General features: G+C 40.4%; 1 protein-coding gene across 12 annotated transcripts in view; it reads left to right on the forward strand.

The window, feature by feature from the left end:
- nedd4l (NEDD4 like E3 ubiquitin protein ligase) overlaps positions 1 to 26,027 on the forward strand; it is a 45,017-nt gene that overhangs the window by 16,558 nt on the left and 2,432 nt on the right. For 2 of the 12 annotated variants that reach the window (XM_035141749.2, XM_035141740.2), the window contains 26 exons: positions 4,491 to 4,541; positions 6,213 to 6,274; positions 6,643 to 6,745; positions 7,664 to 7,818; positions 8,229 to 8,364; positions 8,479 to 8,667; positions 8,813 to 8,890; positions 11,157 to 11,216; positions 12,373 to 12,510; positions 13,451 to 13,672; positions 16,558 to 16,755; positions 17,368 to 17,445; positions 18,077 to 18,091; positions 19,095 to 19,149; positions 19,911 to 19,969; positions 20,331 to 20,396; positions 21,290 to 21,519; positions 22,568 to 22,689; positions 22,858 to 22,928; positions 23,072 to 23,167; positions 23,287 to 23,360; positions 23,520 to 23,580; positions 23,795 to 23,854; positions 24,288 to 24,395; positions 25,018 to 25,114; positions 25,823 to 25,895. In XM_035141749.2, the coding sequence (XP_034997640.1) occupies positions 4,491 to 4,541; positions 6,213 to 6,274; positions 6,643 to 6,745; positions 7,664 to 7,818; positions 8,229 to 8,364; positions 8,479 to 8,667; positions 8,813 to 8,890; positions 11,157 to 11,216; positions 12,373 to 12,510; positions 13,451 to 13,672; positions 16,558 to 16,755; positions 17,368 to 17,445; positions 18,077 to 18,091; positions 19,095 to 19,149; positions 19,911 to 19,969; positions 20,331 to 20,396; positions 21,290 to 21,519; positions 22,568 to 22,689; positions 22,858 to 22,928; positions 23,072 to 23,167; positions 23,287 to 23,360; positions 23,520 to 23,580; positions 23,795 to 23,854; positions 24,288 to 24,395; positions 25,018 to 25,114; positions 25,823 to 25,895 (2,657 nt within the window). Of the gene's footprint in view, positions 1 to 3,731; positions 3,768 to 4,490; positions 4,542 to 6,212; positions 6,275 to 6,642; positions 6,746 to 7,663; positions 7,819 to 8,228; positions 8,365 to 8,478; positions 8,668 to 8,812; positions 8,891 to 11,156; positions 11,217 to 12,372; positions 12,511 to 13,450; positions 13,673 to 16,557; positions 16,756 to 17,367; positions 17,446 to 18,076; positions 18,092 to 19,094; positions 19,150 to 19,910; positions 19,970 to 20,330; positions 20,397 to 21,289; positions 21,520 to 22,567; positions 22,690 to 22,857; positions 22,929 to 23,071; positions 23,168 to 23,286; positions 23,361 to 23,519; positions 23,581 to 23,794; positions 23,855 to 24,287; positions 24,396 to 25,017; positions 25,115 to 25,822; positions 25,896 to 26,027 lie in introns of all 12 variants that reach the window. The other 10 variants (XM_035141751.2, XM_035141742.2, XM_035141748.2 and 7 more) reach the window with 9 other exon arrangements.

Consider the following 26,027-nt stretch of genomic DNA (forward strand, 5'->3'; position numbering starts at 1 on the left):
AATACATTTTTCAAATGAATAGTAAATAAATCCAACTAACAGTGGAAAGATCTTCCCACTCATGACATTTAGACAGAAATTATGATAGTTCATATATATTGTGGCCAAAGGAACAGAAGGTAGAAGGGCTGACGTAACAAATGAAACAGAAGCCGAGTGAAATAAGTGCTCGGAGTTGCTTGAGTTTCGCTTATGTGAGTCACTGAATCCAGCCCAGATGATATGGTGGTGACACTCTGGGAAGTGAAAAGCACAGACGTGGTTTCTGAGATTAAGCACACACATACTGGCTTGCTTTCACTTGACAGCCACAGGCATTTGGACATTTTTCACACATCAGCCAGTTCAGTTATGAAAAGAAAACGGGAGCAGGCTTATGGGTGAATGGATAATTTCTCAACCATGCACTTGTTGCTGTCTGCTTCACAGAAATGTGACATAAGTTTGGTGATACCCTTAACTGCGGCTAGTGGTCTTTGAGAGTCGGCTGTTTCTATCTTTAGTCTGTTTCGAGTGTGGTTGTTGATTTTGAGAGTGGGCCGGCGGCATGTCGTCTTTGGCGCTAGGCTGGTATGGACCTGTGTCGTCCTCGCAGCTGCTCTGTGACTCATTAAGAACTAAGATGTCATTACAGCCCAAACTACAACCACAAGCTGCTTCAATATTTCCTTGAAAGTCTTTCTTTAAGGATTCTTCTTCTTTAGAAAGGGGAAACATGGGATTGAGAGGGAAAGGGTTATGAGCAGCAACACACCCTCCAAAATTGAACCGTGGACGTTTCAGTTACACGTCATGCGCTGTAACCATTCGGCCAGCGGAGTGCTCCAGGCCTGATGTCTTTTTCTGATGCTCTCTGCTGTCCTTTCCTCAACCTTTGAAAGCAAAACAGACCTGAAGGTTGAACCTTCATAATCACCATAATCACATAAATGCCTTCATCAGGTTGCACACAATGCATTTTTTATTAGATACGATGAATATTAATCTAACTTTTGTTTCTTCACAAGAAATCTCCACTGGGCATCTTTACTACTGACCAAACGCTGTAATATAATGGTTTAATTATCTACAACAATAAAGTGATGAGTGTAGGTTTGTTGGAACATGTCCCAGAGTCCAAGGATTCATCTGACTCAGATTTCGGTCATGAGGAAGGTGATGTGCTAGTTTTTGTCATGCGAATAACATTTCCCAGGAACCAGTTGTTTTTCTAGTCATTACTGTAAGTCTTGACACAAGGATATCCACACTGTGCTAAGCATTGCTCATCTTGAGGCCAGATGTTGTAAATGTAAGATTTGGAAAAAAAACCTCTTTGTTTTTGTCAGTGTAGGAGACCTATGATGTCATTGATTTGCTAATATTGGCGGTTCTCCACTAATTCATCCACAATATGAATGTATTTTTAGTCAGAATCATGAAAGCACTTACTTGAATGTGTTTTACACACCTCATTCCCTCATTTAAAATCACGTGGTGTTGTGTTTTCCCAGGGCATTCTGTTTCCCATGCAACGAGGAAACCCTCATTTAGACCATAATAATAGGTCTTCCCCAACTGGTGGCCTTGAGTTGGACTGCCCCCTTTTAAAGCCCTGCATTGGATACTCCGTGTGTGTGCGTATGCCAGGGAGACTAACTGCAGACAGCTATGCCACCGCACGGTGCCCTTGTTACAGCCCTGCTTTGACACCCTCCGTTGCCATTCAGAAAGAGCTCTCGAAAGGCCCCGGGGTGGCTATATTTACCTGAGATGGCATTGTGGATGGGGCTGCTCTCTCAGTAGCATTTGAGAGGGATACATATTGCTTTTGTTGTGAAGGGCTTTTCTCTGTCATCTCTGATCTCTGAGAGTTGCACAGCGTAGTAACTCAGTTGTGTCAACATGGAGAGTGTTGAGTAGGTGAGACAAGCTTTTCACACCTCATTGACAGACTGGACTTGTTCCAGGTTCCTCTATATCATAAACTCAGTCTGCTGCCATTACTTTGTGTAGCTTCACAGCAGCAGTTAGTATGGACACAATATGTGGTTTTATTTGTCCAATACAGACAAAAGAAATGCGTTTGTGCTGCAGAAATTTCACCGAAAAGTCGATAAATTGTTATCAAAAAAACCAAATCGGTGTACAGCAAGTACATGATTTAAGTAAGTAAGTTTTATATGATTTGGCTAACCTAACCTTTTCGTGTTTCATTCTATAAATATATTACAAACTAGCTAGCTATATGCACTCCTTCATTTGCCTCTTTAACCATTCGTCCATCCCCCTTTTTTGTGGTTGTTGGTGGTGGTAATACGTAGAGTGTAACCTGGCCTTGGGAGGCAGCTGCAGGCTCAACTGTGACCCTCTGATGACTCTGCAATTATATCCCTCTGCATAAACATACTCAGCTTAAAATTCTTGTTATGGTTAAGAGCAGAAAACAACAGCCATGTGTCGTAGGATTACATGTGTCCCATAGGAAACTGCCATTACTACTGCCCATTTCAAATGTTGCATGCTACATGGTCTCTACTTTTATGTGGCCAAGATTAAATGCCCATAGTGACCTTTTCACATTGACATTTGACATAAAAATGTGTAAAATTATACTTTTGCTTTGATCCAGGTTTCTTTTGTTGCTCTTTCCTAATCAACGTATGCTTCAACCTGCAGTAAATGTATTGCCTGATTGCTTTGGGGCATGAAACCAAACACTGTGGTAGTTTACACAGTAGTAGCTTTGGGTTTTTCCGAGAAGGAATAGTTTAAACTTTGTGTGTGACTCTAGGTGATTGGATGTGTGAGTCAGTGGGAGCACACGTGCATTCAAAAGTGTCTATTTACAGGCCTGTGCATTAATAACTCTGTTTTTATGTGACTCATTTGTAACCTTTCACTATTGAATACATTTGTTCTGTTTTAAAGAATTTCTCAGGACTAAGTCATGGGGCTGTAGTCAACCAAAGAAAATCATGGTCGACTGAAATTGTGCCTGCTCTTTAACCAATCGATTAATTGCAGGAACATAAACCCTCAAGATAAACTAAATCAGTCAAAGTGCATGAAGAACACTCTACTGGTAGTTTTATTTTAAATTAATTATAAATAAACGTTAAAAAAAAAAGCTACTATTTGCATCATATTTGATTATTTTAAACTAATTATGAGACCAAACTTAGTAAAACATGCCAATTCTGATATGGTCAAACTAAAAAATCTTAAGCTAAGAATCATAACGCAGGCAAGTTAGCTAACTTTTTTCAGATGATATGTCTTGTTGACCTGTGATAAGCAGACGGTCGGCTGTCTCCATTAGAGTTGGCAAGTTCAAAGTTGTGAAATTGTCTTGACTTGTTGTTCAATTAAATATGCATTCTATATATTCAGAATGAATTTTTATGACTGCACTTTCATGACTGTAGAAAAGCATCTCTTACAGATTCCACAATATTGAACCTTTCTTCTGTTGTACACTAAGGTCTGAAAAATGTATGAACACTGTGTGCAGCATAACACACTGCAGGGTTGCTCTATTATTATGAGAGAGAGTCTTCAATCGACACCGTAGGACGTGATATTGTTTTTATTGTTGACCACTTGGCAACACAGCTCACAGTGAGAAACACTGGACTAACACTATCCCCCGTTGTATGAACCAGCCTTTCCTGTCAAACCAGTGTCTACAAATGGACATTATTGTTACTAGTTAATGCCTGTTGTCTAAATAAGTTGTGTCCCACACACAGGCATCAACCAAGAATGGGCTTTTCCATCTGGTACAGGTAATCACTGCTTCTCCCGGGGGCTGCTTCTATGCAGCTCAGTCATCTGTCAATCTTCCCTTTTCCTCTCAGTTTGCCTTACTTATGGCAAAAAAGATGGACAAATCTACGGGTGTCTTAAAGTGAAACCTTCCCTGATTCTTCCCTGTTGTCACATTCACCCTTCTCTCCCTCTGTCTGGCTGATTTGGCTTCTCTCTGATGGCAGTGGATGTTATTTCTTCCTTTATGGGTTCACGGGTTCTTCTCCTATGAAATGATTTTAAAAGCGTGTCCATAGAAAAAACCCTGGACTGAGCACCTATGAAAATCTGTAATCACTGGTGGGGAAGATGAAAGCTTTTTCGGCTGATAAAATATAATAAACTAGTAACTATTGTGTGATATTAACAGTAACACTTAGTTTAAATTATTGGAAATTGCTGAAACATATTTCAAACCATCTGAGATTTTCAGATTTCCATAAGTGTTCATTAACAAAACCGGAGGTTATTCCTGGGTGTGGGTCTCTATTTGAAATGAAAATCTTTATCTCTTTCACTGTTTGTTACATATAAACACAAAATGCTGCTCGATCCTCAGGTGCATATTAATTCAGCTCAACATTGTGTTTTTTCCCTCTTTTTCCCCTGCTGGAAATGTTGGTATTTCCCAGACACACTGTAAAGGCTGTTCTTTTTTTAAATTAAGCAGCTCAAGGTGACCCTCTTCTTTTCTTTCCTAGACCAGAGATGATTTCCTTGGTCAGGTGGATGTTCCACTCAGTCATCTGCCGGTAAGTTCATTTGCATCTGAGTGTGTGACGGTTATATCACTGTTTTGAATACTCAGCTGTTTCTTATCTTGAACGTTGCAGTGCCTGTTTAACCTCTGTGAAGGTCAGGCAAAGAGCATGTGAGTGTGAGAAAGTGCTATAGCCACACAAGCAACGGTTTGTTGTGATCAAACAACAAGCTCCTCGTCAGAAACACAACGACAGGCTGTCTAGAATATAAACAGAGGTGACTGTCCTGTGGGGGGGGGGGGCTGCTGTCACGACCAATGGAAAAATGCTACTCTTGTCAAATTCAAGCGTTCACATTCGCTTGCTCGAAAAACTGAGGACTACTGGGACAATAGCTTTTGAAAACAATCGCATGCAGAACCAGTGTGTGCTGCTAGGGGGGTTTTACAGTTTACATTTCATGTGCGTGGACAGGACCTGAAACTTAAACAAACAGCTCATTCTGACGCTGCACATCAGAACGGTGCTGTCAGACTGGTTGTGTCTCTCTGAATTTCTGTCCCAAGTATAAAACCTTTTTAAAAAGCATATTAGTAAAAGGTGTCCGGGTTAATTGTTAATGTCCTATTTGGCTCCCACAGGACCAGGGAATTAGTGGCAGATAAAAGCAACAGCTGAGTCATGTTGAAGTGAAGTCATTGGACAGGATAGAGACTGTTTGGTCCTGATGCAGCTAATGCTGAAAATCTTATTTAAGCCATTAAACAAATTGGCTGAGCAGGGGTTAGTTACCTCTACGCTTGTGCAGATGCTGTGATCTGCATTTTAGTCGTATTTTGATTCATCAGTTTTTGCTATGACCATGTGAGGCAGCTTGATTTCTTGCAAGTGAGCTTCTGTGTAACAAACCATCTGGCGCATCAGGTTTAGCATGACTTCATGTTCTAGGAATTGCAGTGTTATTCATAGTTACTGGAAACGACTTTAGTCACCACCAATTTTTCTATACCAGCTTTTCCTAGATTCCCTTCTTTTACTTTTCATGAATCAGGTCGGCCGTGCTGACTCATCCAGAAGCAGTCTGGTAGCTGCATTTGGCTTTTGGAAGCTTGAGCTCCTTCCACAAATTTCATGCACCATACAACATGAAAGCTTGCCAACTCACGTTCTCACTCAAGCCCTGGTTTGCATTAGTACCACGTGAGATGGGGTACATGTTGTTTCAAGCTTTCAAGAGCAGTGTATTCATTATTTGGATGCATTATGTGTACGACTTTATATTAAATATGTAATATACAATTCTTCATTAAAACGTCGAAAAACAACTAGACCTTTTATATCACATATTTTGCTGACTTGTGTACGTACATTATCTAAAATGTTTCCAACAATGTTCAATAATCCATAATTCCCGGGGGGGAAACAATGTACGAGTCTGATTTAGTTACGTTACAGCACAGTACATGATGAGTAGCCATTGTGAACTGGTTTGGTTCAGCCAGACAGCACTGGGAGATTGCTGTGAATGGCAGAAGACCTTTCTGCTGTTCAATATGTAATAGGAGAAGCCCAGCATTGCATAATGACCATGCAATGGCTGTGCAGAGGGTTGCAGCTGTGGTCTAAACTCATGACACTGATAGTTTGATATGGCCTAACATGTGTATTTGCTTGTGTGTTCAATTGATTGCCGTCAACAAATGCCTGCTTTCTAAATTGCAGACAGAGGACCCGGCGATGGAGCGTCCTTACACGTTTAAAGACTTCCTCCTGCGGCCCAGAAGGTCAGTGTTTCCCCGTTGTAACTAGTGATCAGGGAAAATAAATGTCTGTGTTAAAATGTCTTAGTCTGAATCTTGTTTTCTTTGTGCCCATTATTAGCAAGTGAAGTAAACAGATTATTAAACTCACAGTGACGTTAGTCGTAGTTTGCAACACTAAGTAGACTGGTGTCATATTTCCAGGCAGCGTTAAGTTCATCGAGAGGTTAGCTGAACCCCAAAGGTGAAAAACCATCTGCTGCTAGTAGTTGGAAACTGGCCTATATATTTCTTAGCATTAGTCTACCAACAACAACAGTGAGGGTGTAGGCCATCTGGTTTTAATGTGCTGTTTTCAAGCTGGTCGATTCTTACTGGTGTTAATCTTCCAGTCACAAGTCCAGGGTGAAGGGTTACCTGCGACTGAAGATGGCCTATCTGCCCAAACAAGGAGGACCCGAGGAGGAGGCCGGAGAAGTTAGGGAGGAGGCTGAGGTAAGACGTTGGCGACGGTTTACCTGCTAACTCTACCTCAGAAGTCTTTTTGAACATATTGTTCATTTTCTGAAACCAAAACAGATTCTAGTTCCATTGTTCAATTTTTTACAAAGACAAACAGTTTAAAGAGCTTGAAGTTGAACGTAAATGTCCTACTTTGATATAAATGTGAGAGTGCTTTTCGTCAAGAGTGAGAAGAGAAAGGACAATTCTTCTTTTTGTTCTTTTCTCTAAGAATCCTGGCAGTGTCTTTCTACCAGGATTCTGGTGAAAGTCTTTTCCAGGTCAGGGTCTGGAAAAGTCATTTAGTATACGGCCTGTTATTTTGAGAAATAGGAGCTTCTCCTCTTTTCCTTTATGTGTGTGCGTGTTTTTTTGCATGTGTATGTGGATTCAAGTGTGGATTTCAAAAGAGTTGTGGAAGAGTGGTAGAGAGGATGAAAGGTGTTAGATATTTTCAGATGGTGAAAGGATTCATTGAGAAGGTGACATTTAGCAAAGTATGAAACATTTAAATGCCACTCTGTCAGGCTGCCTTCGCTTAGTGTTCTCACGAGGAAAATTCTTCTTTTTAACTCTTTACAAGGACACGTATTACGCTAACATACAGTGCACTCTTCTCATGGTTACCTTCTCTGTCTGCCCTGAGTTAATGTGACAACCCTGGTAGTTACACTGATGCACAAACACAAGCAAAGATCCTTAGTCTTAGATCCTCTAGTCAAAAGAGACAAAAACATTTCAAACCACAACACAGCTCGCAGAAAATTAACCAGCCACTTTAATGCATTTCCCTGCTTGAATCCCTTCTTAAACCAGACCCATTTACTGATATGTGTGTGTGTGTGTGTGTGTGTGTGTGTCACATCAACTTGCTGGAATATTGATGAAAAAAATACAAACTCTCTCTCGCAGGGATGGGATGAGTCTGCAGACTCAGGCTCCCAGCGACCGCAACAGCTGCTGCCCCCGATGCCCCCAGGCTGGGAAGAGAAGGTGGACAACCTGGGACGCACCTACTATGTCAACCACAACAACCGCAGCACACAGTGGAAACGGCCCTCAAACATGTACGCCCAAATGTCTCTCCTTACGTTTTATTGTTTTATAATGAGGAAAAAGAGAGCATCATCGATCTTGGCAAGAAAAGTGAATATGCAGAATTTCTTTCTCAGAATAGACATATACTTACTGTTAACCTTATGATTTCAACAAATTTACTGGCTCATCTGTCAGAATGAGCTCATACAAACTAAGTACAGCGTGATGGGAGGTGGTCTTAATCTGACAGTACTCACACAAATGCATTCGATGCTGCTCATTCACTTTTATTGGGCAGATCTCATGTGATGCTGATGTTTACATTTACATAGGCGTAATACTGACTTAAATGACTGTCTTTCGGCTCAATCATATGTCTAAGTAGTAGTTTTGTGGCTATAACTTTAATTTTTGTATGAAATCCTTTCTTCTCTCTCAGAGAATTGATTTCAGAGACTGAGAGTGACGATCAACAGCGGCAGATCAACCAGGAAGCTCACCGTGTTTTCCGATCGAGACGCCACATTAGTGAAGACCTGGAGAATGAGCACCTGGAACCCAGGGACATGGACAATGTAAGAGAAAGGGATATGCACGTACATATATAACATGCACACATACTAAGCCACAGCTGTCTCTTGTGATGAGGTTACTAAAATGACAGCTTTGTGTCCTTGTTGCTCATGTAGTCCTGGGAGCTCATCACAGAAGAAGATCCCAGCGACAGCTCGCCCCCGTCTCTACCCGGCCCCTCCTCCATCTTGACACCGCAGCCCCCACCAACAGCCGCCTCACAGGAGTTTTCGGAAGATTTGAATCTGAGGCTGTCGCTCACTCCCGATACCAACGGGGAAGTACCAGGGCCGAGCTCTGCTCTGGTGAGACTTAAACACTGTCATCTTCAGTAGTCCAAACTCAAACCACTCCACATCAAAATGTTGTCATTTCTCAGTGATGTTGATAAACAATAATTTCCGGCATGTTTTTTTTAAAAATCTCTACCTGCATACTTTACTTTTACAGGGCCAGCTGTCAAACAGACTCCGCTCCTCTAGTATGACGGATGGCGTCAGTGATCAAGCCCAGCCTCCTCCTCTCACGGTACATAATTTGAACCGCCACACATCTCTCCGTCCTGTCTTTTCTCTTCTACTGCTTCCTCCCTTTCCTTGTTACGCTTCTAGCGTGGTGAACATCCTTGTCTTTGTTCTCTGATTGCCTAAGCAGGTTTGTATTGGTGTGTCGTGTAACTCATCTCTGTTGGCATGTTTCAGTGCTGTTGATGCACTACACATTCATTTCACCACCTCTGTTCCTCTTCCTAAAATTTCCACTTCCAATTTCCGTTTGAGGTAGGTGTTGCTAAGTCCTCACCTTTCCTTCCTGAATCTTCGGCTCTTTCCTTTCTTCTCGCCTCAGTAGGAATACCTCACCTTTCCCTCCCCCTCCTCCCCCTCCCCCTCTCTCCCACTACTGCTTTTCTTCTGTGATTCACTCGCTGCTATGTTTAATGTGTCGTAGAAACACTGGCTCTATAATGCGTGCTTGACCAAACCAGTGGCAGAGAAGTAAGATTCCGAACAGTACCGCATCAGTTCAAATATTACCCAGAGAGTCCTGAGTCAGTGTGAATCTGATCTGTGGGGAGTCGGCTCAACAAACGTGTCACAAGATCTGAATCAGATGTTTGTCACACAGCTGAGTCACAGCAGTGAGCTCGGCAGTGTGAAGCCAGGGAAAAATACAGGTGCTAATGTCAGCGTTTCCCTTGAATGAGAAATCTCTCAGGAAGTAAGACTCATAGAGAAGGGAAAATACAAACTGCAAGTCCTGGGTTTAATATTTCCCTCTGGATGTGGTGAGCAATTGAGTATGTAAGGTAGTATAGGTTATATTTGGATTGAAAGATTATTCAAGAGGTGTAGGCGGATGTGTGCTCTTGGTACCGGCCGATGTATATGTGGTTGCTTTGTGGATATCAGGTCTAATTTTAAACTGGATTATGTTAGAGAAAGACTTTTATTTCTGATTTAGCCTCCTTTCCCAGTGAATGCTAACTCAAATTTTCCTTTGTCCGTACTTCTTGTATTGATAACACTAGTATTATGGGCATTTCCACAACACTAATGCTAATTCAATTGCCACTCACAGTAATGTTGTCTTCATTCACCGGTCGATCCCTGTCATTTCTCCACATCGATTTTAAGATGCAACGATTGCAATGCATTAAATATTGATGTAGCTTGACTTTTATTGGAAAGAAAAGCAAATGTGGAAAACTAATATTGCCGGTTAGCTGAATGAATCTGGTATATCTCTTCATAGTGATTGAGTATGACATGACTATTGTTGATGGAATTAACATCAAATTAAGAGAGTCCTCTTTTTATTATGAGTTGACACTCTTACACTATTTTAATTTAAAGGTAGATAAATAGTGGGTTGGGGGTTTGCATGACATTTCAAAATAGTTAATAATATTGATGTCTTCCTTTACTGTAGTTTGAGGACTTTGAACTCAAATGAGATAGATAACTGTCTTCACAGTAATTTAGCCTAGAATAAGAAGAACAACATCCAGCATCTGTCAGCTGATATTGTCATCAAACTTGTGATGTGTCTTTCGGTCTGTTTTTTTTCGTTTTTCTTTGCATTTGGTCGTTTTTTTCCCACATTTTAATTCTGAAATTCAAACTCTCTCAGTGAACTTTCTGTGAACTCCAGCTGAGTAACTCACTTTCACAGCTCTAACATTTTCAGAACACAGAATTACTTTCTCGGACTGTAGCTTTTTTACTTGGGTAAGCATAAAGATTCAGCATTGGCCTGGGATTAAACACTGTTCAGGGAAAAGAGTCTGCGTCTTCCCTCCAACAGGGAAATTCAAGCTCGACAACTTCTGCATATCACACTGTCTTGATTGTTTTTGTTTTCTGTCTCAATAAGTTGATTTACTTTCCACTTTACTATCTAAAAGTTCCTGCCAGCAAAGTACTTACACCTTTATTAAAGCTACCTCTTGTGTGATCGAATCGGCCACACAACAACAGTGGCTTCTTGCCAAATTATTTGTTCTCCTTCCTGCTGCTTGTCGACCTCACAGCTTGTACCTTTCAGTGGATACCCTCTCTATTACATTTTTAATAATCGCAGCCACTTTCCCACCAAGGTCCATAATCACACTCCCTTTTCTCTCTCCTCACCTCCTTTGAGAATAAATTCCCCCACTTTGTCCATTCAGTGTTACCTCACTCAACCCTCCCCCACTACTTCCCGGACGCTCTGTTGCCGCATTACCTTCCCACTGCCAATGAAAACATGACAAAGTGTGAACTAAAGACCGTCTTCCCCTGTTGTCTACCACCAGCAGAGTTCCCAGACCAGAAGAACAAGAGCTCAAACAGTCTCAGGTGGTGAGGAGTCTATGGTAATATCTCAGTTCATAATATACAGTACACATTCTATTAGTTCACACACATCACGTAGGATGGGCTGTATCCGTCCCCTGACCAGATTGGATTATAACAATATCATTTGGTCTTCGTAAACCCATATTACATACGTGATTACTTGCATATAGAGCGTGGAAGTGAGATCCGATCACAGGTGGTCACAGGAGATGCAATCGGCACACACTTTAATACCTGGTGAGAATAGATAAAGTAAGCACTTGTGATCAGATATCTCCGGACACACTTTAATACCAGGTCTGAACAGGTTCTCTGATTAAAAACCAGCATAAATAATCTCATTGCATAAAGAAATTAAACCATAAATCTCTGAAATAGACTACTTTTTGTAAATATATTCCTAAAAAGGCATATCATTGCTGGCAGGTTATTGAGTTGTTCTCTTTAAAAACGAACCGATGATGAAGCCAAACGATTAATTTCTTTAGTAGTAGTATAAAATTCTTTGTGTGAGTTTTGATAGAGTGTGCGTGTGCGTGTGTGCGTGTGTGTTTTATATCTATCTGGCAACCTGGTAGTATTCCACCGGTCTGCTATTGATAATGAACAATAAAACAGGATAATGAAATGTGTCATTACTGCTTAGCCACACAGTATCTTTAAAATTACCACATTTTATGTGGTGATCATTGGTTCAAGTATTTTGATAAAACTTTATGCAACAAACTGTTAATAGTTCACTCACGAACTCTTAATGATCTACTTCTTTTACTAATGTGAAGCTTATATTAGTTTTAGTGTTTTGTGCATCATTGTGTTTTGTGTGTGAAAGTTCACCTATTTCCCCCATTGTTGTAAAGCTTCTTTTGTAATTTCCGTTTTCTAACCCGTTGCTGTCTTTGTGCAGCTGAAATGGGAAAAACTTCGATTTTGAGCAAAAAATATGTGGAATAATTTGGTGTTAAAGTCGACTTGACTCAGTTTGTGTCGACTTGACTCAGTTTGTGTCGACTTGACTCAGTTTGTGTCGTCTTGCACCGACTGTAATTTGTTCCCTAACTCACTTTCCATTTTAAAATCTCGTTACATTAAGCGTCCCTCCACGTGTCAGTGAGCATATTGGGCTGTATTGATGAGTTTTCTTTGCTTTGCTCTCTCCCCACACTTGGCTAGTCTCCCTCGTCGACTGCTTACACCTTGACCACCCCTGGCCTGCCCCCTGGATGGGAGGAGAGGAAGGACGCCAAGGGAAGAACTTATTACGTGAACCATAACAGCCGCAACACAACCTGGACTAGGCCAATTGTGCAGGTACAGCAGGTCCGGAGGCTGCCAGTCAGGCTGGACTCTTCTCTTTGCATGGGACTGGACCTTACCATGGTCCCTATCATGGCCTCAGCCCGTGTACTGCACCTCCTCCTCTGTCCCCCCCCTTCTGTGTTTCTCCTCTGTCTAGCCGTAAAGAATGACGGAAAGAAATGCAACTTTTCACCCTGAAAGTCTCTTATTCTGTCTCTCCCTCTGTCCAGTTTCCTATTCTGTCAAACTTTATTGCACATCTCCCTTCTCTCGTCTAGCATTTTGTTTAATACTCTGGATGAAGCACAGCTCGGCATTGGTCACGTCTTCCTAAACCTGGCATGGAACTGCAAACCACCACTTTTTTCCCTCCCTTTTCCGATTTCTACCCTGTTTTTCCACTTATCTACCCCTGTCGTTCTGTCTGAACTGAGGCGGTTCCACATAGTCTGAGCCGAGGGAGAGTCTGCTACATGGGGTTGGGTGTTATGGTTCATGCTCACGTCTCTCCTCTATGAAATCCACCCTTTCATTTCTGTATTTATCAGAACACTCCAGATTATATTATACCTGTTCATGTGTCTGTCATCACACTGTCTTCTCACTCTCTGATTCTCATGTTGTTGTTATTACTCAGAAGGAGAGGACGCTGACAAATTATTTAGATGACTGTATAATAGCAAGGTTGAGGGTAACAATAACAATAAATCTTAATCCTTAATTATTTGTCTTTCAAGTGACAAACGATTGCATTCTTGGGCCTAAATGACCCATGTGTTTGACGTTTTAGGAACTAATTTTGCTTGTATCCAGTCCTCTCCGGTGCAGACAAGCATCCTTGACAGCATTGCAAAGAGTATGACGGGGAGAAGTTCGGGTTTTCGCAAAACGGCGTAACGTGCCTCATTCCCCAGACCGTATTTAACCTTAAAAGTGCTATTCTCACTGACAGCTGACTGAAGACGGAGCCAGCACCTCAGCAGCAGCATCATCATCATCATCGGCAGCAGCAGCATCATCCTCAGCAGCATCAGCGTCAGGAGGAGCCTCAGCCCTGCCACCCCCTGCCACCCCCTCCTCCTCCAATGCCTCCAATAACCACCTCCATGAACCCCTAGTCCGACGACCTCGTAGCCTCAGCTCTCCTACCGTCACCCTTTCCACCCCCTTAGAGGTGAGAATTAGCCACCTCCACTCCACCATACTCAGATTTTTCCTCCCTTTGCTACCTGAGAAGCAATTCTTCTGTTGTTTCCAAACCCTTACCCTTCCACACTTATTTTTATGCAATCCTTTATTGTATCAGCATGTCTGTCCTTAAGTGGGATCACGTTCTTCACCAATATCCACCAGCAAATCCTCAATTTCCTCCTTAATATGACACTTTTCATCCTTTGTGTCTTTTTCTTTAGGTTAAATCCACCATTGCCTTCCCTGTGAAAATATTAATCTCACCATTTAACTGGTCTTTTCTCCTCCTCTCTTATTTTCATAACTTCTTTTATTTCTTCATACTGCTCTTTCTTCCATCTTCAACATATGAGCTGGTGACTGAGCACAAAATGGTCTCGAGCTTTCTTTGATTTGTTTGTGTGATGATGGATTTGTGATGCACGCTTGGCACAGTCATCATTTCATTCTGCAGTGTAGTGTGTGTGTTGAAGTAATCACACTAACAGGATGAAGCTGGCGTGGTAAATCCAAGATGCTTCCGTTACTGCTGAATGAATAATTTAAATTAATAATATAATTGGATTTCCTTGGGTTTGCTTTTAGCAAAATACACAAAGTCATACTGACCATGGAAACGGAATATCATTAAGTCCAGAGGCAGTTTTAATAACACAGCCACAAAAGCAAATAAAAAGTCTATTGTTCCTGTAGATCTCATGGTTATTTCATCATTAGCAAATAACCTTCAAAAACAATTTTGTTTTGAACCCTGTGGGAGGATTAAGGAAACAATGACTGTGCATTTCCTGTTTGAAGTAATCCGTTTCTTGTTTTGATAATAGATGTAAGGCTGTGCGACGTTTTAATCATTTTTTAATCTTAATTGAGATATGAATTTCCACTTGCAAAGACCGTTTACACTCTTATCGCTGAAAACCTTGCCTTTCTTTAGCGTCTTCTATGAGAGAATAAGTGAGCATTAAATTTTTTACTAAAACACCTTATATACTATATGTCCGTTTAACCCTAAAAACCTCCAGCCTCCAGAAATTTTAATGAAAGCCCATTTAGACCGAAGCTTCTGCTTGTACATTCAAAGTGTTGGACTCAGCCCATGTAGTAGTGGTTAATTTAAATTATTGTTTTGATCTGTACATTGTTTAAATTCTGCCAGACATTTTATCACCTAACTTAAATAACCGGATTGCCAATGATCAGTAATGGCTTATGAAGTTCTCTCCACAGTGTGTTGTCCTTCACGTAAAGGTTACTAACATTAGAACATTCCCCAATTTGGGACTAATAAAGGACTTCTTATCTTATCTTTTTATCATAAATCCGGTCTCTTACTCATTGATTCAGTGGGTTTAGCAATCAAACAGGGAAGGTGATGCATGTGTTAAGTAATAACAACAGGTAACTTAAGGTAGCACATTGTAATGTCAGCATTTTGTTTTGAGCAAACAAGCGACATTAAGACTTTTAGGCAAATAACATTTGGGAATAATCTCTAATGTTTTCTAAATTGGATTCTGTTGCACCTATCAGATTTCATGCGTACATCGTGTGTGTGTGTGTGTGTGTGTGTGTGTGTGTGTGTGTGTGTGTGTGTGTGTGTGTGTGTGTGTGTGTGTGTGTGTGTGTGTGTGTGTGTGTGTGTGTGTGTGTGTGTGTGTGTGTGTGTGTGTGTGTGTGTGTGTGTGTGTGTGTTGGGAACCTTAGTGTCGTTAAAACTGCACTTGTGATTGCAGTTTAAAACAGATGATGGAGTCACATTTTAGAGAAGGTGTGAAACTTTTGATTTACTTCTTTATCCTCTGTGGTCGTTTACCCTCTTTACAAACCGACATTAATTTTGAACTTTAGATTATGGAGTGGAGCTATAAATACACCACACAAACTTGACTAATTAGGATCAACACATTGTATTTAAAAATGGATGGTCTCTGTTTGACCTGCACTGAACTGCATTTTAAGGGGTTCAGTCAGTAGATGAAGATCCTTAGCTACCACCAAGGGAACAGACCTGAAAGCTGTGTAATTATGGTGTGTGTGGTGTGTGTGGTGTGTGTGTGTTAACAAGACGTTGTGGAAAGTAAAAGGAAGTGAAACACTCGGAGCAGAATGTTGTAATTACCAATTACAGAGGAGGTGGAAGGTCTTTGGTTTAATTAATGCAGACTTCTCCCTTGTTAAAAAACAGTTCAGTCAGTGATAATTACCTCTAAAAGAACGTGGAAACGTGTGATGTGGAAAGACTCATTATGCTGTTAAATGCTGCTTTACTAGATTTTAAGATACCAGAGATGAAATGGTGAACTTCCTGCAGGCACAGTTTGTTGAGTTGTGGTGTCCTGCTGTAACATATTTCTCTTTTAGCCTTGACCAAGGTGTCTATTACCAGAAACGTATAAATAAAGAGTTCAGATTGTGTTACAGCAGAGGAACTCCACTTAAACTTTTTCTTGGACTTTAACATGATTTGGGAAACAAATGCAAACTGAAAATCTCCAAATTAAGCAGTTATTGTACCATTAAACCTCAAAACCAATATGCAGGGAATTGGTTAAAGCTGACATCTGTAGAACTTATCAAGTATGGATGCAGCCTTCTTGCGACATTTTGACTAAAAACCTGACAGGCTGAGCTCCCTGCAGCTTTACATGGAAGTCAAAAGGATTTATCCTCAGTTTTCTCAGTTTTGATATTGTGGTGACGATGGTCTATTTGAATTCAATCTCAGTTTTCTAACGGAATACCAAGGGAACCTTTGGAAGATTGATTTCTGTCCTTGCTTGATGATTTATTTCATGCTGTCTATCTTCATTCTTCTTTTTCATAGTCCAAAGGGAGTGAAAATATAATATTTTCCATTCATGTTTTCAGGGAGCCAACAATATCCAGGTACGGAGGGCTGTGAAGGACTCGGTCTCCAATCCCCAGTCACCTCAACCCTCCCCCTACAGTTCCCCCAAGTCCCAGCACAAGACGCAGCAGAGCTTCCTGCCCCCAGGCTGGGAGATGAGGATAGCCCCCAACGGACGGCCCTTCTTCATCGACCACAACAGCAGAGTAACCACCTGGGTGAGCTAACTCACTGTCATAGCAAGTTGGGGGATGTTTTAATAAATATGAACGAAGAGCACTTATTTATTGTGCAGGTCTGTAATTTTCTAACAATTATATATTTGTAGGGCAGAACAGTTTTTCAGCCTATCCTGTATGAATATATTTATATATAAAGTTTCCAAAAGTATTGAGTTGGAATTTTAAGGACAATTCTCTGGAAGTCAACCACATACACAGTTTAAATACAAGATAAATTATATAACCTTCTTTCACATTGTTTTCTATTTCCCTCGTAATCTGTACTGATTTACATGAAATAACATTTTTATATAATCTTATTTTGTTACTGCATGTGATTCTGAGCATTATTTGACAGTTTGAGTAATCATAAAGGAAAGTTAGGGAAGTGGTTAGTGTCGATCTCTCTGGATGTTGTAGTGACACCTGGTGGTATAAGAATCTATTTCACATTTACTTGATCTCAAGTAAGGATTCAGCTTTTCAGACAAAGTAAACCTCTGAGAGCTGTTTACCCTGAAACTACTATTACAGCTATACATTTTTATATTTACCATTCAATTAAAAATACTATCTTATTATTCCTTCCCTTTCTCTTTGGCCGACCAGGAGGATCCCAGATTGAAATACCCAGTACATATGAGGAATAAGAACTCAATGGAGCCTGGTGAACTTGGTCCTCTTCCCGTAAGTACAATCGCAATTAGACCAACAGCATATTCAACCCATAGATACACTGATGACAGCCATGCAGATCCCTTTTAACTGTGTAGCTTTGTTTGCAAAATTCAACCTGTTTAAATTACCATGAATGTGTAACGTGATTCCCTAGATAAAATGTGCCATGGGTGTCTTTTCAAGTTGCAGTTGTGGTCTTCGTTTACAGTACAGTTAGCGTCACTCACTGGTCAGTATATGTTTGATGTAAAGTAAAAGGAGACACATGATCAGATGTCAGTGTTAGACATGTCCTTTTTAGACCTGTTAGAAAAGATGGGGGTGGGCAGTGTTAGAACGAGGACGAGAAAAGCAGAGTCTGGGGGCCGTGATGATCCATAATTAGGTGGTGTCTGTCACCTGCACTATTATTTATGTGACAAAGACGAGCTCCCAACAGATGGGCTCTAACGTTACCACAGCTAGATGTTGAATAATGAACACGTCATGGGTTTCTACATCTCACAGGCTTGTGTGGTGTGTGCATGTGTGTGTTCTCTCTCTCTTCTCTTTCCCTCCTTCTCTTTCTCTTTCCACTCCGTTCTGGTGGATCTAATGTATGCTACTACTTCTTCTACACCTGGCCATGTCTGTTTGGCAGAACCTACCAGAGGAGGTTGGTTGGTGCCTCCCTCCCTCTGCCTGCCTTCTTACCTGTCTGGTCTGGTCCGGCCTGGTCAAATGCCTGCAGACAGCCTTGCACTTTTATTTTAATTTTATTTTTTTCCTCTCTCTTTCGCTCTTTTCTCTTTCTCTCTCATGACCGGCATGGATGGACTGTACCTCTCCCTTTCCTTTTCATCAATATATAACCCCACCTCTCTGTGCTCCCTCCCTGCACCACCACCACCCTCCCTTCTGTTTGGAGCGCCCCATCGTTCTCCATCCTTGTGTACTCTTATCTGTGTATGAGACAAAGATAGATGAGTTGGGGGAAAAAAATGGATTAAAAAAGCAAATTAACAAGGAGGGATTAAAGGAGGAAAACATGGCTGCGGAGGGAGGGTTGGATGGAAACAAAATAAGCTGTACATTAGAAGAAGAAACTCGCTGTTTCCTGCATGTGTTATCATCTGGTGTCCGCTCAAGCAGTTGCAGTTTATTTAGAAGCACACATATTTGTGTATATACATATTGTAGGTACACCCTGTTTGACAGATTTGTCAGACCCGCCCTGTTTTCCCCACCCTTGACTCTCGATCCGCTGTAATTCTTTTAATTGCCTGACTGCTGTTGCCGTGTGTCTGCGTGCGTGTGTGTGTGGCCTGTGGCACTGCACTGAGTGGCCACTGTGTCAGTGGTGGTGTACTGGTTTTGACTGGTAGTGGTGGCCTTTAACTTAAATGTTGTGGTCGTATCCCTGCCTTGCTGCTGCCTCAGACCTGACTCAAATAGGAGAGAAAATCCCTTCAGTTCCTTTGGTGGGTGGTTGATTGAGCTTGTCTCGCACGCGGTGCTGAGCTGTCAGTGTTCAGTCAAGTTCAATCAAACATGAATTAAAAAAAACAAAAGGAAAGAACATTGATGGATTTAAATTACTATTTGAGCATGGCCTGTTTAATAATGCTCTGTCATGTTGACTTATTGTCCTCACTCTTCCTCGTGTTTCTTTTTTTCAGCCTGGATGGGAAGAGAGAGTTCACTCAGACGGACGCACTTTCTACATTGACCACAGTAAGAAACCGTTGTGTTGAGCTTGTGTTTGGTCGTGTGTACAGCCCTTATCCACCTGATTCACTATTGTTCTGTATGGTATAAAGGAGGTATGCTTACTCTCATCTTAACGGATGGATTTCACCATTCCAGCAACATATTTTTACTATTAATTTAAGCTGTTGATTATTTCTTACTAATCTGACTAATCATTTACATCGTAAAAACAACAGCACCTACTTTTAAGACAGGCCCCCAAATATGTTATGGCCACAGCCTCATGAATTTAGTTTGGCTCAACCAGGTGACCGGAACATATAAAGTTGACGTTCAGCCAGAGTCACGATTAAAACAAAGAGTTTATTAAAAAAGAAAAAGAATAAAACAAATTTAAATTAATCTGTGGGAGTGTGGAGGCCTGACCAAAAAGAACAGAAAAATGAATTGTTCTGGACCAACCACGCAATGGGCCGTCGGATCCAGATACCTCCCCCCGTCTACCTAAGTAACAATATCTAAATAAAACAAAAACCGAGAACCGAGGACTACCAGACCCCTCAAAAAGAAACAAACAATTAACACTGCCACAATGACACATGCTGCTGGCACGACAGAGAGTGAGACAGAGAGTGAGCGCCTCTCAAGCTTCCCTTAAATCCCCCTCCACGTATCATGTTCATCACTGAGAGGAGAAAGTGTGAGGAAAGGAGGAGCAGAAAAAAGACACAAGGGGGGAGCGTGTAACAATGCCTCAAATGTTTATTTGTGTTTTGTTCAACCAGATACCAAGAACACGCAGTGGGAGGACCCTCGACTGCAGAGTCCGGCTATCACAGGACCTGTGAGTAGTTTCCTCCTGCTCGTTCAGAGTCTCTGGCACAACAGTGTCGCTACATGGAAACAACAACCTCTCCTCTTAACACTGTAACTCCATCTGTCACACGCTATCATCAGCCTCAGTGCGTCTTTGAGAAAAATCACTTTGTCACTGCGGTTGTCACTTAACATGCCAGCACCTTCTTGTTAATCTGTGTACCACTACAGATACTGTTCTCCCTCGCTCCCAACCTCCCTCCCCCTGTCACTCCCTATGTAGTCCAGTCCAGTGTTCCTCCATCAGAAGCTGATCCCTAATGAGTATATTGATGTTATTTGACCTTTACCACACCTTGACTGTTGTGTGTTTTTTGTTGTCTGTGCAGGCTGTTCCCTACTCCAGAGAGTTCAAGCAGAAATACGACTACTTCAGGAAGAAACTGAAGAAACCTGTAAGAACTGATTTTTAAAGTGCACGTCTTCACGTGTTTGTGTTTATCGATTATTTTTGAGGAGCTTTAGTACAATAATACCAGGGCAAAGCTAAATCTGATCATAACCTCAAAGGTGATCTGCTTTGCTTCATTGATTTTATTATTATTTAACTTTCTTTACACTGTTTTGACAGCGTGACTGAGTTAATAGTTTTTATTGCATGTTGAATATTCATTGCAATCATCTGACATTATTTGTAATTAACACTTGGTAGGTAAAAGGCAGAACTGCACACTACTGATAACTATAGTTTTTTTAATGCTGGATTCTGATCCAGATGAATATTATTGAGTGGAGAGAAACTTGAAAAAAACAACAACAACAACAACACATGTGCACATGGACTCATGCAAGAGCATGTTTAACGTCAGCACTTTAGTTAATGTATCTGAACAGAGTTGATAGAAACAGAAATGTGGTGAGACACATTAAGAGAGTATTAGGGCTGCGCAATAAAGCAATTATAATATAATTTTCATAGACAGCAGTATTAAAAGGTTCAGTGTATATCAATAAAATGTTTAAATGAATTGTGTAAGCACAGTGAGGAGATATAACACAGAATTGTTTTACCTTAAATTTGTAAAATGTTTTGCTGTTTATCAAATGTTTTTTATTCTCTGCTCATAGAGTTTAAAACCACAACCTTCACCCTGGGGCAGAAATCAGTCTTTAAACCTAAAAAAACATTAAACCTAACCCAGCAGTTACATTTTATAACAATCTATTGGTTCTCTTTGTATAAAGGTCATGTACTTACTTAAACACATTCAAATTTCTTTCTATTTCATTTGTATTCAACACTTGGTGTATTTGCCTTAAAGTGAGTTATGTGTGTCACTTGTTCTAGGCTGACATCCCCAACCGATTCGAGATGAAACTGCACAGGAACAACATCTTCGAAGAGTCGTACCGTCGCATCATGTCCCTGAAGAGGCCGGATGTTCTGAAGGCACGGCTGTGGATCGAGTTCGAGTCGGAGAAAGGGTTGGACTACGGCGGCGTGGCCAGAGAGTGGTTCTTCCTCTTATCTAAGGAGATGTTCAATCCTTACTACGGCCTGTTTGAATACTCTGCCACGTAAGTCTCTGCTTAGTTTTACGGAGCTGCTTTTGATTGAGGAAATGTTTGAGCCAATATACAGGAAATGACACAGGACATAGTGTTAAGCAAAGCTTTTTGCGGTGATGGAAGAATTCTTCTCTCTTTTTTCCACTAAGGTGGAGTAAGGTGTAGAGAGTGTTGTATTGTTCCCCTTTGAGACTTAAAGTTTCCTTCCACTTTGATTAACCTTTCCTGTCATTCATAAAGCCATCCTGGAACAATGTTTCCCACATACGTAGGTGTTGTGTGGTCTGCTCCTTTTGTTGGCTCCAGTAGATGATGATTGTCTTATTTTGGGCAAAGGTAACAAAATAATAATAGTGGAGCAATCGAAAAGACAAGAATACTTAAAAACAAACACTTTTTTTCATTAAAGTTTGCTAGATTTAATAAAAAAGAGATGGATTTAAATGTCAAACAATTTAATAAATAACCACAGTGCGCTTATTCCTAACTGCAAATTAGTTTTAACATCATTATGCTCCTGCAGTTGAATGAAATGCAGATGCTTGGCAACTACAAATTTTGTTTTTTCTCCATTTGTGTTGATATTCCAAAGTTGTTTTCCCATATAAGATAATAGGAGGCTCCAAACAGTGGCTGTGAGTTGGTGAATCAAAAGTTCAAGCTTTTCCCTCAGCTGAAAGCAGCAATGGATCAACATTAATAAAGATAAAAATAAATCACCAGAATTTGCAGGAGAAAAGGCAAACTCAATGGGAGGTTGGGTATCCAGTGACATGGTACAAATCACTGTGGATATCAAGTACTTATGAAATGTCATGAAAGGAACTTTTATCAACTCCAGATTAAATAGGTGAGGTAGTTAATCGTAGTTTCTTTTCATAGTTTACAGCTGCAAATGAGATTTCATTTCAGTGGAGATCTTATATTTATTCACCTTTTTTAAGATTTCTATAACCAAATGGACAGATAGCAATAAACGTGTTAGCAGCCTACTGCTGACTGTTCTGAGTATCAATAACTAACCTGAAAATGGTTTTCCTCCTCTGTGTCTGTCCAGGGACAACTACACTCTTCAAATTAATCCCAACTCGGGCTTGTGCAACGAGGATCATCTCTCCTACTTCAAGTTTATCGGACGTGTGGCAGGAATGGCTGTGTTTCATGGAAAACTACTAGATGGTAAACTGCTTGGTGTTTGATCCTGTCTCTTTTCTTATTATGCTATTGTATGTTCAGGTTCCTCATGTGTGAGGATTCTAACACATCTGTTTTTTATTGATGTCTTTCAGTTTTTATCGTTTCTCCACACATACCATTACAGCGCTGTGTTGCCTTCTTGTTTCCCAGGTTTTTTCATCCGACCATTTTACAAGATGATGCTGGGAAAACAGATCTCTCTTAAAGACATGGAGTCTGTGGTAAGGTCTCATTGTTACTAGAGTATATATTCAATGAACATAACTTTAATTAAGTAATTCCACATTCATGAAACCCTACAATCTCACAATGAAAAGACGATTAAAAAGTGTTTCTCTGTAATGGATGATTATCTGCCCTGCAGGACAGTGAATACTACAACTCTCTAAAGTGGATTCTGGAGAATGATCCCACTGAGCTGGACCTGAGGTTTTGTATTGATGAAGACAACTTTGGACAGGTGAGCCAACCTAAAATCAGACTTTCCGAATCAAAGTTAAAATTCCCAAATTCATTTTAATTTTTAGTAAAGTTATAAAGTTGATATCTATATTTTCATCGTGCTTTTGTCTTTTACAGACATACCAGGTCGACCTGAAGCCCAGCGGCTCAGACATGGTCGTCACCAATGACAACAAAAAGGAATACATAGAGTAAGAAAGAATATTTTAATTTTTTTCCCCTTTAATTTCATTCAGTTTTTTATGAATAGATGTAGACATTTGATAATGATCATATATTAAACATGATATTCAAACAGGAAGATCATTTTAAAGTTTTTCATTGACGTCTCCTAATCTTGTCTCCACCAGCCTGGTCATCCAGTGGAGGTTTGTCAATCGGGTCCAGAAGCAGATGAACGCTTTCCTTGAGGTATTTATGTGCATTATCACTTTAACCATAAGGGGGCAGTGTGAGCACAAACTTTCTGTATTCATTCTCTGCATCTAAACCTACAGCAACAAATATCCTCTCAACTAACTGACAACTTGAATATTTTATCTATTTGACTTGTTATTTATTTAGCTTGAATTGTATGACGGTATAATTATTTTGTTGTAATTTGTTTTTTTTGTTTAATTTCCAGGGATTCACTGAGCTCATCATAATAGATCTGATCAAGATCTTTGATGAAAACGAACTAGAGGTATGGATACCTGGCTAGCAGAGTTTAAATGATTAATCAATTAGTCGATCAACTGTTGATTGATTGTTTCAGGTTTTTTTTAATCCAGCTTCTCAGATATAAATATGTGGTGGGTTGCTTCATTTTCCGTGACTGTAAACAGAGGATCTTTTGGTTAACGACTGTTGGTCAAACAAACCTCACATTTAAAGATGGTACCATAGACTACGGGGTGATAAAAATGGGAAACTGAGATAAATATTTTTTCTGTTTTATTTTCGAAAAACCCTTTTATAATAAAATTATTTGCACAACCATTTAAACATAGTTAAAAACTAATTGACGAAACAATTAGTTGCAGTTGCAATGTTCATGAGGCATTTTACTGGAATATTCATTCCACATGACTGGACTTAAATGTTTTTTTCCCCTTCATCCTCTTCTGTCTGTGTAGCTGCTCATGTGTGGTCTGGGTGATGTCGACGTCAACGACTGGAGACAACACACTGTTTACAAGAATGGATACTGTCCCAACCATCCTGTTATACAGTGGTTCTGGAAGGTATGTGTGTTTAAAAATCCACACACACATTCGTGAATACGTGCTATAAAAACAGACATGCACTGTCTAAATCATCAGCCACGTGTTGATAGGTATCAGTCATGGACGCTGGTTCTTTCACAATAAACGCTGGTTCCAGTCATTTCCCCTCCAGTCGATCTGCGGCAGGTTTGCTGGCCTCGCTGTTGAAGATCAAAGTCTGTTTGGACGAACAGACATGTTTGCTCTGATGAAAGAGCCTGAAGTAGTTGTACCTGCCCTGTTTATCATCTGCACCTCAACACACACACACACACACACACACACACACACACACACACACACACACACACACACACACACACACACACACACACACACACACAAGCCATAATTTGTGCATGTAAATACCCTTACACACACGCACATAGACAACAGTGTCATGTCATTTGATTAAGTCAACCAGAACAGTGCGCACACACGCCAAGGTTTCATTGCAAAATCCTTCTTGCTTTAAGTGATTTCATAATTCTTTCTGTGATATATAAATTTTACCTTTTTTCAAAGTGGAGACTGATTTTTGATTTTTAAAAAAATTGGAAAAACTCTGAGTCAGAGATGTTTATATTTGCTTGTTTATCAGGTCGTTCTGTTGATGGATGCTGAGAAGAGAATCCGGCTCCTCCAGTTCGTGACGGGAACATCTCGAGTACCAATGAACGGCTTTGCCGAGCTTTATGGTAGGTGAAGTTCAAGTTTCCTGTATTTCATACTGGTACCAAGTAGTGTAACAGTACCAGCTACAACTTTATGTAACAGTGACGCAAAAATGATGAGTCAGCATTGCTGCAGTTCCTAGTACTGAATCACTATCATTGTCCACATACCGATACTGTAGATATGTGTCATGTCAAGCAGATGAATAATGGCTTGTATAACGACTAATAACTTCAGATTATGTGACTGCTACACTGTTACACACACTTTTATAAAACATTATTATGCGTTTGGCTCAAAACCTTTATTAATTCTTTTCATACAAAATACTTTAAACAGAAAAAATCTAAAATCTAATTTGGTTTGACCCCTTAAATATCCCAGAGGCCACAGCATGTGCCTCAGGACTCTTTGTTCTTGTCGTCACTGAAGATACTAATGTTCTTTCTGACTCTGGTTGTATGTTATATCATAAATTATGGTATGGTCTGATGTATAAGAATCTCTAAATGCACAAAATCTTTGCACATTACTTTTCATACTTTAGAATTATGCATGAAGCTTTAAATAATTAAATGTCAAAAACATTAGAATTAAGTTAATTTCAGCCAAATGTTTTCCTTTGTCCTCTTTCTGTTTGCAGTCAATTATTCAGAGGTTACGTTTGTGCTCTAGTGAAAGTGTTTCTGCAACATCTCAACATTGTAGTAATTATAATTTCTCAATGCCAGGTTCTAATGGTCCTCAGCTGTTCACCATTGAGCAGTGGGGAACACCAGAGAAGTTGCCAAGAGCTCACACATGGTATGTCCCTACTGAACACACACACACACACACACACACACACACACACACACACACACACACACACACACACAAGCCATAATTTGTGCATGTAAATACCCTTACACACACGCACATAGACAACAGTGTCAT

The sequence above is a fragment of the Hippoglossus stenolepis genome, chromosome 18 (genome assembly GCF_022539355.2).
Source record: "Hippoglossus stenolepis isolate QCI-W04-F060 chromosome 18, HSTE1.2, whole genome shotgun sequence".
NCBI lineage: Eukaryota > Metazoa > Chordata > Actinopteri > Pleuronectiformes > Pleuronectidae > Hippoglossus > Hippoglossus stenolepis.